Source organism: Coccinella septempunctata, chromosome 2, assembly GCF_907165205.1.
Source record: "Coccinella septempunctata chromosome 2, icCocSept1.1, whole genome shotgun sequence".
In the NCBI taxonomy this organism is placed as follows: Eukaryota; Metazoa; Arthropoda; class Insecta; order Coleoptera; family Coccinellidae; genus Coccinella; species Coccinella septempunctata.
Genome location: NC_058190.1, coordinates 38,423,877 through 38,438,255, shown reverse-complemented (window position 1 = coordinate 38,438,255; position 14,379 = coordinate 38,423,877). Strand labels below are relative to the sequence as shown.

At 35.6% G+C, this 14,379-nt stretch overlaps 2 protein-coding genes across 3 annotated transcripts in view; both read left to right on the top strand.

Moving 5' to 3' along the window:
- LOC123308586 (protein madd-4) overlaps positions 1–14,379 on the top strand; it is a 464,545-nt gene that overhangs the window by 223,087 nt on the left and 227,079 nt on the right. The window lies entirely within an intron of this gene.
- LOC123308588 lies at positions 10,365–11,745 on the top strand. The gene is made up of 2 exons (XM_044891318.1): positions 10,365–10,505; positions 10,830–11,745. The coding sequence occupies exons 1-2, from the start codon at positions 10,497–10,499 to the stop codon at positions 11,376–11,378; spliced, it is 558 nt and encodes a 185-aa protein (XP_044747253.1). The 5' UTR covers positions 10,365–10,496; the 3' UTR covers positions 11,379–11,745.

Sequence of the window (14,379 nt, the reverse complement as noted above, 5' to 3'; positions counted from 1 at the left end):
AATGAGATCCGTATTGCCGTTTGATTTGGAAACAACCTTGTTTCATAACATATCTAATATCCCACGTATCCAGAAAAAAAAAATTACACATGCACAAAGTGAAACACATGTACAGGACATTAGAAAGTATGATGGCCATAAAAAAACGCGCTTTTATTCTTCTGAATTCGTTAATTTTTCCTGTCAATTCAAACGCTCTCGTCACGGCAAACTCAACAGGAATTAATTATTAAACTAACCGAAAGACGCTACACAATCTTATAAATTTATCCCTTCACTCATAAAAGGTGAGAAATAAAGAAATCTGCAAGGGGGTAATTGTTTCAAGTTACAGGACTGTCCTAAGTCGCCCGAGTCTACCGGTAGTAGGAATTGTAAATTGCTTGTTAAATTGAAGTGAGTAATTTTTTCATGTCAATTTTTCGACTACCAAAAACGGCCATTTTTCTCAGTGTTAAATCTCCAATTATTATTCCGCAAAATCCACCAAGAACGGCAGATTATTTTGGAGCCCCATTCCCCCTCACTAAACTCGAATATTATTCGTTAGGAATTCATGAACTCAATGGAATTCACAAACGAACCTCCCCTGCAACCCTTCATCGGCATGATTGATAAGCCCCATAGTCCTTCGTTTTAATCCCACCGCCCGTCTCCCCATCTGGAACAAGCAAGACTGAGATGCACTACGAAGGCGCCTCATAAAAAAAAAAACATTTTTATTATCTCATCTCACTCGGCATACCGATGTATAATTCATTCCTTCAGAACTCATTTCGGTAAACAAAGGCTGCCGTGCGGCTGTTCCTAATTTATGGGGGATTTGTGCAGGAATCAATATCCGCAGATGCCAGCTGATGCAGATTTACTTTTCCGACATTTTAAAAGCTGATACATATTCCTGGGAAACAGGGCATAATCAATTCCAGGGAAATATGTTTGGGAGGCTCAGTAGAGGCGTCTGCGGGATGATTCATTGTGCCACCCATCCGGTATGCAATATTGGCAAATTAAAATTTAGAGGTACGCTTATTCAATGATTCTTGAGGTATCGAAATAATTATTTATTTTGTGGAAAAATAGAATATATCATGATACGAGGATATATTGAAAAATTCTTAGCCTACTATAGAACCAAACAAAATTTCGATGTCAAGATATTTATTACTCAACATATCCTCCTCTTGATTGGAAACATTTATTACAGCCAACCTGCAACGTCTCTAGAGCTTTCAAAAATATTGTTTCTTCTTGCTCTGCAAACCAGATCTGCTCAGCTTTTATTAACTCCTCGTTGGAAGAGAATTTACGACCTTTTAAACTTTTTCTTAGTTGAGGAAAGAGATGATAGTCGGATGGAGCCAAATCTGGTGAATAAAGGGGGTGTTCAAACCCCAAATCACGAATTTTTTGCATGGCAACATGAGATTTGTGTGCCGGGGCGTTGTCCTGCAAAAAAAAACACCTTTGGATAGCTTTTCGCGTCTTTTCTCTTAAATTTTTTCTCGTAGAGTGGTCAGTAATGTCGAATAGTAATCTCCGGTTATTGTTCTACCCTTATCCAAAAAATCAATCATGATTACTCCATGGCAATCCCAAAACACTGAAGAACTTTTCCAGCAGATTTTTGGACAAGAAACTTCTTGGTTCTTGGAGAACCAGAGTGTCACCATTCCATCGATTGTCGCTTTGTTTCTGGATCGCAGAAATGTACCCAAGTCTCATCCATAGCAACAATTCGGTTTAAGGGAGATCGGCCACCGAATGCGAAGTTGAGCGAAGCTGTGCTTTTTCAATGCTAAATCACGAGTTACGTCACTCGATTCGTAGCTTGTCAATTATATTAGTACTGAAAATGCTCAGCTTCGCGCAACTTCGCATTCGGTGGCCGATCCGCCTAAGAAATCTACATCGTTTACAAATCGAGCACAGATCGAACGCGATGCTTCTACCCTTGTACGCTTTTGGTCAACATTCATTCTGCAGCAATTTTTCTCATGTCCAAATTGACGTCAACTATATGATGAACGCGTTTGTATGAAATATTCAGTGCTTCAGATATCCGTTTAAGCCCAATTCGACAGTCTGATAAAATCATGTTATGAACTGCGTCGATATTTTCGGGGACTGACACATAAACTGGCCTTCCTGATCGGTCATCATCTTCAATGGAAAATTTACCTCTTTTGAAGCTTGCAGTCCAATTTTTGACGGTTGCATGCGAAGGACATTGATCACCAAGGGTATTAAGCATATCTTCGTGAATCTGCTTACCTCTTAAGCCTTTTAAATACAGGTACTTGATAATGGCTCGATACTCCAGTTTTTCGATTTTCACATCTTCTTTCTTTTAATTCATTGTGAAACTCGGGTATGTTATTTGGTCTTCCAGAGTTAGAAAGGATTTCAATTGATTCCAAACATCTTTTTATTTCGTATTTCAAGATTAGGTGTGGTTAGATGCTTGTATATCTTGAAAACCCAATTTATCGATGTATAAAAATTATTGCGCAGCGCTGCAACATTGCTAAGAAGCTCATAAGATAATTTTATGTTCAATCATTTTAATTAACACTGGTAACTGAGGAATACATGTGTTTGTTTCTGATCCTTAGGATAAATGGGAAATTATCTAGGTCCGGATCTAAAATTTTAGTGAAGTTGAACAGTGAACAAGTGTACGAAATTTAAATTATATCCCTGCTATGCATTATACAATTTTGTTTGCAGGAACATAAATCACCCTGTATTTCTGTGATGAGTGAACTCACACAACATTTGTAAATTGTAAGTTGTTCCTACAGCTACTCACTGAACTATACCTACAGCCTTGAAAACACACACAAAGAACAAGGATTATAATAATGGGAAAATATATTTGATTTGTCGAAAAATAGTTATTTTCCTATCAAGTGCGGAAAGTGATACTTGCCCGCACGAAACTGCCGTTGCCCGAACGATGCGAAGCAGAGTTCGGGTAAGCAGTTGAGTGCGGGCAAGACACTTTCCGCAAGAGTTAGGAACAATATTTTTTCTACAAGCGCTTGAAATATATAAATATATCAATTGCACGATACAGATCATATATTATCTCATTTGATTAATTCATATAAAATGACAGACGTAATTCTGCATGTCGTTACCATGGGTTACTCATCGTTGACGTTCGGTGCATAGAGACATGATAGAATTTAATTTATTCTATAAGATTTGCGTGCGGGAAAAACCCCTGCTAATCCATTCCCGCACGCAAATGCGTGCGGGAAAGAAATAGCAGGCGTTTTTCCCGCACGTTTTGGAAAAGTGACTCTTTGCAACTTGAAATGCGTGCGGGAAAAAGGTTGAACGCGCACGCTTGTAGAAAAATTTAATTTTCGACATTCAGAAAAACAAAGAGAACATCATTTGCCGTGGATTACATCAAACCAAACAGATAAAAAAGGCAGCAATTACAATAATTGGAATGACTGGGAACTCATTAAGGGTCCCAGCTAAGCTTACCGCAAATACTGTGGCAACGAGGACATAACGAAGTTCATTTTCGGGAATCGAGATAGAAATGAAATTTCGACCAGGCGCGACAGTTCAATCGATAGCAAAGGGGCAAATAATCGTATACGATTATTATCATCATATCGCTTGATAACGATGCCCGTAACAAGAGCTCTGGTTATTATTATTCGAAGAATGAAAAAAATTGACAAGTATACTCCGTTCACTTTTATTTTAGCACTCGGTTGGCCATGGAAATTTGACACATTTCACTCTGTATAGTACGAAAGTGTGGGGTTATGACGCTTGTCAAAACATTTTTGGGTTTTAAATCAACGCTATATTGCCAGTTCTACGTGTAAGTTTCTGTTATTACGTATTTTATCACAGTGTCGAAACTCTTCGAAAAATATGTGACGAACATAATTGAAGTTTATACAAACTAATTGAAGGCATACCAAATCCAGTTATTTGCATGGAAAATACAAGAGATCAGTATAATATCATAATATGCACTAGCTTGAGGAGAGTTAATGTTCGTTATCTTCTTTTGCTAAAGTACATCAGTTGTAGATTTCAAAAATATTAACCCGAAGATGAAATGCATATGATGCAGTGGTTGGGAATGGGTATCTCCCGAAGGAATTAACAGATAATTACAAGAATATTAGATTCTTCAACAAAAATCATCTTGCATCAATATAAGTAAATTAAAAAGATAAATTAAAGGAAGTTTCAAGTCAATATGAACTTCACCTTTGAACAAAAATTTCACATGAATAAACAATTAACAGGACAACTGGTGCGTATTTGCGGCGGTTCATCTTAATGCATTGATATAATAATGTTTAGGTATTTATTGGTACCTTATTAATACATTTACAATGTATAGGACAAGTCAAATGAAAAATAGAAAAATCAATTTTCGGGAACTCATTCTAAGATGACATTCATCGAAAATCCTGTAGTAAACTTTTCGCATTAATTCACTCAAACATAAAATTCTCAAATGCCACCACTTTTTTGGGTCTGCCAATAGAAAAAAATTCTTTGTCATCCTCCTCATTCACGATCTTTCTGATTGTGGAAATATTCCGCTGAAATATAAGTCGTTTAGATTCAGATGAAACATTATATAAATTCTCTTACATTGAATATTTTCGCTACCGTCTGACGTATTGTTGATTTTAGAATATCAGGGTATAACTATTTGAACGAGCGGACCTGAATTCTAAATAGCACTTCCTGAAACCCTGCCTCTTTTTTCAATCACATTCGGCATTTTCGTGATAAAAATTGATATTAGTTGTGGCAACGCGTTATGACATTAACGACATTTCATGAGTGCCAAACTTTCTCCGTTCTAGTTACAAAAACTTGAGAAAATTATTTCATGGCCAACCGACTGCTAAAATAAATGTGAATAGAGTATAGTTGTTTACAGTTATGAAAATATTCTTTGCAGTTGGGGAGCCCAAAAGGGAAATTAGCGATTTAATAAATTGTTGTCAGGAGTCTTGTGTCTTGCATCCTCAGAATGTGCTCCATCTGAGCCGGGCCCTCGTAACTTGATTCTCAAAATTGTTATATAACTCGTGCGTTGGTACGAATGCTGGTAGAAAACATTGAAGTTATGGATAAATTTTTGTAGGTCATTCTATGCAACGTTTGGACAAGCATTCGCTAGCCCCATATTCAGGAAATTCGTTTTAAATCGAACAAATGATGATTCACTTCAACTCCATGCGGAAGATTTTGTCAGTATTCACCCAAATGATGAAATGGATATCGAGAGTGAGAATCATTTGAAAGAAAAACCACTGCTTAATCATTGAGATAGAGTAGCAAATCAAGACTACAAGGTTTCAGAAGATTTTTTGCGATGTTGTAACCCCTTACATCCCTTCTGAATCGAAGAGTAGTCGGATGACCTCATATTTTTGAATAATAAAAGTATTGTTATATCGAAAATTTCAAAGAAATATCTCTTGCCTTTTCAATTTTATCTTCGTAAAGGTGAGTAAGATTCTCACATTTCCAGTAAGGGTGCATATTCGACCCCATATTAGTTCATGAAATGTTCTTAAACCTCTTGCATCTTCAGTATTATAACAAATAATGTAAGTTATGAGTATTTGTGTGTATTTCAATATAAGTTATCTAAACTAATTAAATTTTTTTTGAAGAGAAATTAGATATTATAGTTATTTTTTTGATGCCAGACTAGGAAAAAGCAGTTAAGGTATTAATATTATTATTTCTTCAAGCTGATACTCCAATTATTGCATGGGATATAAGACATTGAGATTCCAGTTAATTGTCTGAAATAATCTTCACACAATCAAACAATCGCCAAACTGGATTCATTAGTTTTTTAGATTGTTTATACTAATACGTTCGAGATAACATAATGACTAAATTAATGAATAATCAATCGAGCCATGTTCTTCACTTCAAATATTCACTATATAAACTGGGGTAACATTATCCACAAGCAACAGTCTTCAGTGGTATCCTCACAGTTCATCCAAAATGAATAGCTTCGTAAGTATCTGCACCATTTATCTTACTTATTCTCTATATTTCATTTTCTTCATCATAGATATAAATATGGAAAATGTATCAAATCAATCATTGTCTTTCCCCACAGGTGATCATTTCTTTCGCACTCTTGGCGCTCTCGTCAGCTGCTGACATCTTACAAGGACCAAGTGTCAAAACGGTCAACCTTGCACCTGACGGTAGCATTGCTGAAAGTGTGGCTTTCGGAGGCAATGTTCTTGGAGGGGTATCGCCAATTGTTTCTGGTGTACATGTACCAATCTTGAGAACTGCTAATGTCTACCCCGATGGAACTTTTTTCAACCATAACGGAGTTATAGGATTCGTACCTTCTAGTTTGACGCCACTGACCACAGGAATTCAAGGTCCTGGTTCCAGAACTGTCAATGTTGGCCCAGATGGAAGCGTAGTGGATAGCTACACAGCTGGAGGTGTTGTATCCGATGATGGTTCAGTTTTGATTGCTCCATATCTCCATTCTTCTTATTATCATGGAGTTGTGCCTAATTTCGTACATACTGTGGTTCCTGCCGTTCCTGGAGCTAAGTCAGTCTATGCACCTGGATTTTATTCCAGTTTCGTGCCAATCCCATATGGCAAGTCTCTAATTTCTGGTCCATCTGGAACGATTGTTGCCAAATGAAAATATATCAAGATTGGAGAAAAAAATTTCATTGTAACTCACTTGTACCTGATTGAATAAAAATTGAAAAAAATTATTATTTTTCATTCATATTCACTTATTTATCATAACATATTGAATGAGAAATGAGCTGTTCTACAGAAGGTGCCGATATTTATAATTTATTCCGATGACCATTGCAGAAAAAGGGCTGATTGTACTTTGGTAACGTTTCATTGCCCACCTAAACCTTGAGTCGTGAGTTTGCTCACTGTTGCCTGTGACCAACTTTTGCAATCTGCTTTTTTCATTACGAGCTGACCCGACAAACCTAGTTTTGTCATTTGAATTATTTCTAGGCTAGGGTAGATAATAATAACTAACTCATCGTGATTGCTCGATTGGTCGTAAGAAAAAGGAATGCCTTTTTTTCTGTTCTGTACAATTTTTTTTGGGAATATTTTGTTATATAAACCTTGCCCTAACAATAATAAACATAACAAAAAAAGAATTGTCCAATTTGGTGCGATCGTTTGAACAATAAAGCATTTTGAAGTAAACCATAGATCCTCTTTTATTAACATAGATTCAACTCAGAGGTATGAAGTGAGAGGTTTAAATCTGCATGAAAGTTAATGTGAAATGAAAATTGGGGAAAGCAGCGGAGGTCAGAAACTTTTGCTTCCCCAAATCCATGACTAAATGGCCACCCATGCAGGTTATAAACCAGCTCAAAGCTGCTTGGCTCCCAAAACAAAAAGCTCCCAATATTTTCGAAAATATAAGTTCGATTGTGTTGGTAGGTACATACTTCAGTCGGAAATAAATTTTTTTAGATTCGTGCAATATCTGAACGCCATATGATGGATAGTTTCTGAGATCAATTATTCAAATAAAAATAATTGATATCAGTTAATTTGATGATATTCGTTCTGATATCAGTAGTACATTCTTTGATATCAAACAATATAGCACAATATAGACTTTCAACAGAGGTTAGTGTAGCAGGTAATAGAGTACCTAGCATACAATTCGGCGCAAGATAGCTTAGGATAAAAACCTCAGTGAAAAAACTGTCTCCGAGAGTAGCCTAGAGATTTTGAAGTTGTTTTTAGAGCTGAAGACATTTTTTCTATTCAAACAAAATTCCTCCTTCCTTTATCCATCTCGGAATTATATGTTAAACATGTAAATGGAAAGATGAGAGAGAATAAGTGAATAATACAGCTTTAATCAAATTCTGCATGATAACTCAAAAAGAAATTTATTATCATTTAATGCATAACTTTCTGGAGAAAATCATTTCACTGTGAGGAATATAATAAAAATTGGGTATTAGGGTATCGAAAAGCTGGCTTGTGACTTGTGAGAAACTATTGATAGTAATGGTTCATTGCCTTAACAGCTTAACAGGGGAAAGTAAAATTTGCGTCTTTAACACTGCACCCTGTAGCACTTATTGTCTATTGTATTTTTCAGACATCTAAAAAATTAAAACAGATAAACTATGGCACAATGTATTGGCTTTCCCGAAGTGTATGTCTTCTGATGAGATCTCGTGAATCAGAAGGGCCAGATTGAGAACGATTATTAACGTATAATATACAGGGTGTCCCAAAACTAGTGAATCAAACGTAACACCACGATAGAGTAGACCAAATATTATCGAATGACACCAACATAAGTTCAACGAAAACGTAGCGTTTCCAAAATAATTAGAATTTTATTAAAATACCTAAATTTGCCGATTTTTGAACTATTTTTCTTAATCACAGGGCCAGTTTGTGAAAAAGGATATCGATTTTAAATTATATTGAAATAAGATAATTGTTTTATCTCCCCTTATTGAAATTATTTTGAGTAGTTAATCGATAATCTGAGTGAATGTAAATTAAAACAATTGTTTTTTCTACATGATTTTTATTACTCAGAATAAACTTCCTCTATAGGGTTGATAATATGGGAGAAAAACGCTATCCCTAATCACAAACTGGCCTTGTGATTGAAAAAATAGTTCGAAAATCGGCAAGTTCAGGTTAGATTTTTTCAGAAACGGTACATTTTCGCTCAACTAATGTTGGTGTCATTGATCTACTCTATCGTGGTATGACGTTCGATTCACTAGTTTTGGGACAGCCTGTATATGAGCTTGAAAATGTACAAGCTCTTTTTCCGATAAACAAAAAATGTAGAAAATATTGCTAGAGAAAATTGAGAGTTTTCAAACTTTTTCATTGCTTTTGAAGCTAGGGGTTTTTAACATAAATTTTTATAATCGCATGACATCGAGATTTTAAATGAAGTTTAATTTCTTTAAATGCAAACTATTATTGAATCTGAATTCTTTCAATTCGAAAAATTCAAACATACTTATACAGGGTGTATTTAAAGTTGAGGGTTTTTTAACAGAAGGTAGAACTAGAACTAGAATCGTTTCTCCAAAAATCACCTATAAAAAACTTTCAAAATAACAAAATGATTACCTAATGAAATAGATCCTTATACGACCCTAGATCATTTGTTATCTGACTTATCGCAAAGCAATGGGAGAAACTTCTGATGACTCAACCATATAGTTTCGTTTATTATATATATGCCCCTTCGATTTTTACGTGGAAATAAAAATGAAAACTAATGATTGCCGAATTTTATGAAATGGCTCATATCGATATCAACTGATGGAAAAATACTTAGAACCAAGTGTAATAAAATAGAATAGTACATACTTCAAAATCTCACCAATAAAATTCGTCTAAATTATTCTCATATACATTCTTCTTCTTGTTCGAATCCTTCAAGAATCATCGTAAAACAGGGATGAAATAGGGCAACAATAATAGCATTTTATCAACATCAGCACTTTCGATGAATTGTTTTTCTACCCTTTTTTTTACCCTAAATCGCATGATAGAACAATTTTTTCGAGTGACCTTATGCAACTAATCAGATAGACCTGGAAGTATTGAACTATTCATTGTGCAGCCACCATATGTTCAATGTTTTGTTTCGTTTTTTCCGTACTTGAAGTATGAAATTTTTTCGAAATTTTAGCTCAGCCATTTGGTATATTTTATATAGAAAATTTTCGGTGAAATGACCTATTTTGATGACTTCTATCTTCTGTCAAAAAATTATCCCACCTTTGAAAATTTTCTGTATATGTCTACCGTTCTCTGAAAAATGCATGCATTTCTGAATCAATTAATCATGTTGGAATATTTTCATCAAGCGCAAGAAGTAGTACTTTTTGAATTGAACTATCAAAAACTCGGAAAATAATAATCTTGAAGGGAATGGAACCATTGAGTTCCACATGAAACTGATGTTCTGAAAGCGGCAATTTGTTTCCCCCAAAACACAAAGGCATCCGATGAAACAGATTTGCTTGTGTACGTTCTGACTAATTTTACTCAAAAAATTGAGTGAAGATCAAAAACAAAAATATTTGGCATGTAAGTCATTTCAAGATTATTCCAAAAACGTTACAAAAATACTAAAACAAATTCTATTGTTTTAATCAATTTACTTCAGTTCTAAATATTTTAGCATTATGTGAGGTTAATCCGAATTTTCAAAAATACAATATTCCATCGGATAGATAAGAAATATCGATCTCAATTTAATGAATGAGAGTATAATTAGACCGATAATCTAATGTGTTGACGTTTTATCATTTTTTTAATAATTCGATTCGAATCATCCAAAAAAAGAACTGGTTTGTTGCTATTGCATACGATACCATTCAATTAGTATAAAATCGTTTGGACATCTTCCTCAGGCATCAGTTCCACTTCTGACTACATAGAAAAGTTCAGCGAAGATGAAAACCGTAAGTGAAATAACTACTATTTTTGGAATTTTATTATAATTTTTTTCGAGCACTTTTCTAATATTACATATTTTCTCTTCATCCACATTCAATTACCACAATTTTAGTTGCAAAATTCATATTTTCAATCAAAAGTTTTTTCAAGTTTTTCGATCTTTTTTGATGAAAAACAATCATTAGAACAAAGAACAACAATTTATACATCATAAAGGGTATAGGTATATAGAAACAAGAAAAAACACCTAATAAAGGAGGAATTGTCTCGTTCGTGATAACAAATTTGGCTAACATAGGGATACCTAATTGCGTTTTTTCCTCGAACAGGTACTCATAATTGCCGCCTTTTTTGCCTTGGCAACATCGGCTGAGATCGTAGAAGGACCCAAGGAGAAGTCTGCCAACCTTGGACCAGATGGTCTTGTCTACAGTGGTGCTTTCGGGGGTTCACTTGGATCTGGATATTACCCAGTCCTCACAAATGTCCACGTTCCAGTATTCAGAACAATCAATATAAATCCCGATGGAACTCTTGTCAATGGCCTGTCGAACGTTGTAGTCAGTGGGGTTGCGCCTATCGCCAAAGGCCTTCAAGGTCCCAGTACAAGAACTGTGAGCATTGGACCTGATGGAAACGTGATCGACAGCTTCAGCGCTGGAGGCTTCGTGTCAGATGATGGTTCAGTAGTGGTTGCCCCATCCCTCCACGCTGCTTATGGTCATGCTGTAAATCAAGTCCATGGTGTGGTACCTTATTCTGTGGTCCCTCTAGCCAAGTCTGTGGTGTACACGCCTGGTTTGTACAATAGCTACGTACCTATTCCTTATGGCAAATCCGTCATAGCTGGTCCCTCTGGTACAATCGTGGCTAAATAGAATTCAAGCGATGTAGTGAAATTTAAGACTGAAATGAACTTACCTACTTTGATTGAATAAAGTATAGGAAATGATAAATTTTTTTCCTTATAATTCTTTCGTATATCTCTCGGTCAACATAATAGTTTTAGACAGTGCTGGCATAAAGAATGAAGCCATTTGATAATATCTTTAAAAAGACTAGGACAATGCGAGTATGAAGTGACATAACTTGCCTGACGCCTTATTTGGTTATTATTATAGTACTTTTGGCTCCACTGAAAATAACCTCATCCCTTTCAATTCAAATCGGACACCTGTATATTATTGAAGAGGTCTTGTTACGAGCATGTATTGATATCTAGTTAACCTGGACCAGTTCCATGCAAGTCTGAGGTCAAAACAGTAAACCAGAGTTACGAAATAAATCAAAAGAAAGAAGATGTCCACCGAAATTGTGAAAATCGAAAAATTGGAGTATCGAGCCATCATCATCATACCTGAATTTAAAAGGGTTAAGAGGTGAGCAGATTCACGAAGATATGCTCAATACCCTTGGTGATCAATGTCCTTCGTATGCGACCGTGAAAAATTGGACTGCAAGCTTCAAAAGAGGTGAATTTTCTATTGAAGATGATGACCGATCGGGAAGACCAGTTTCCGTGCCAGTCCCAGAATATATCGATCCAGTTCATGACATGATTTTATCAGACCGTCGAATTGGGCTAAAACGGATATCTGAAGCACTGAATATTTCATACGAACGCGTTCATCATAAAGTTCACGTCAATTTGGACATGAGAAAAATTGCTGCAAAATGGATTCCCAAATGTTTGAATGTTGACCAAAAACGTGCAAGCAGGGTAGAAACATCGCGTTCGATCTGTGCTCGATTTGAAAACGATGTAGACATCTTAGGCCGAATTGTTACTATGGATGAGAATTGGGTACATTCCTACACGATCCAGATACAAAGCAACAATCGATGGAATGGCTACACTCTGGTTCCCCAAGACCTAAGTAGTTTCGTTTCCAAAAATGTGCTGGAAAAGTTCTTGCTTCAGTTTTTTGGGATTGCCATGGAAAATCATGATTGATTTTTTTGCTAGGGTAGAACAATAACCGGATATAACTATTCGACATTACTAACCACTCTACGGGAAAAAATTAAAGAGAAAAGACGCGGAAAGCTATCCAAAGGTGTTTTGTTTTTGCAGGACAACGCCCCTGCACACAAATCTCATGTTGCCATGCAAACAATTCGTGATTTAGGGTTTGAATTAGGCACTAAAACACCCCCCTTGTTCACCAGATTTGCCTCAATCCGACTATCGTCTCTTTCTTCAACTGAAAAATAATTTAAAAGGTCGTGAATTTTCATCCAACGAGGAGGTAATAAAAGTTGAGGTCTAGTTTGCAGAGCAAGAAGAAACATTTTTTTTGAAAGGTCTAGAGACGTTGCTGGTTCGCTGTAATAAATGTATCCAATTGAGATATGTTGAGTATTAAAATATTTTGAAATTGAAATTTTGTTTGGTTCTATAGTAGGCTAAAAATTTTTCAATATATTCTCGTATCATTGGAAAAAGATATCCCATCCTTTAGTCAGCCGTTATTTTTTTCATTGGTTACTCAGCATATTTATTCGTCTCAGGAAGATAATTACGAAAATTTCATTATAAGTTATTATTTTTTAATAAATATGTTCCTAGGTTTAATTTCGAAAAAATAAAACAGAATGGATTATGACGTGTGAGATGTAAATTGAAAGCAAATATTTACAAAAGATAATCGAATATTGCCTAAGCAATCTTTCATCAACTTGAAAGCAAGATGTTAGCAAGAATCGTTGATAGGAAATTTCTCGCTCGGTAGGACCCAAAAGTAAATTTTCACTTTCTAACCGCGAGATATCATCAGTCCAGTAATTACAGCTGGAAGTTTATAGCCGGAATTAGCATATTGATCCTAATGACTCCAGTTGGTCCCAAAAAGCGTTACTTTAATGATTCAATATGAAACGTGTCCGATCCTATCGATTTCCAGTAAATCTCCACCTGTTTATTCGACGAAATAATGCGGCGTTTAGAGGAAGTTATCGGGCCCTTATATCTGATTAAAATGGGCGTTCTCACACCTCGACTCCGTAAACCCATCGGCATTTTAATATTGTGGGGTGAGAACGATTGCGATGCCTTCAGGTGTGATTAATCGGAAAGTTGAGCCGCGTTTGTCTGGAATAATTTGTGTAAAATTCCGAGGGCATGCTGAAAGAATGCAACTTCTATTTTACCTCATAATCGATAACGGGTCGGGAAATTGATAAAATCGCTGCTTGTAATGACCCGTAATTTTCATCATTAGGCTGTTTTCTTTGAGAATAGTTATTTTATAATAGAACACGAAGATCGATAGCTTCGGATATAGCGATAATTTTTTAGGTAGAGGACTTGAACTTTGAGAACGTAAAATTGCGTTCATTCCAGTGAAATTGGGATTTGATAAGGATTTAATTTCTACAAAATTTTATTGTTTCAAATGGCTCAATTACTGACGTAATATGAATATCGTTGTTTAGCCTCTAGGCTAACTGGACTAGATTAACTTTTGCTGACAGAAAATGTGACCTTGAAAAGGGTATTCCTATTCTGTGTTACGAAAATGTATTATATATAGGTATAACAAAATTTCAATGTACAAATATTTTATTACTCAACATATTTTCCTCTTAATTGGATACATTTATTACAGGGAACCTGCAATATCTCTAGACCTTTCTTGCTCTGCAAACCAGACCTCCACAGCTTTCATTACCTCCTCGTTGGAAGAAAATTTACGATTTTTGAAACTTTTTTTCAGCTGAGAAAAGACATGATAATTGAACGGGGCCAAATCTGGTAAATAAGGGGGGTGTTCTAGTAATTCAAAACCTAAATCACGAATTTTTTGCATGGCAACATGAGATTTGTGTGCAGGGGCGTTGTCCTGCAAATCAAAACACCTTTGGATAGCTTTCCGCGTC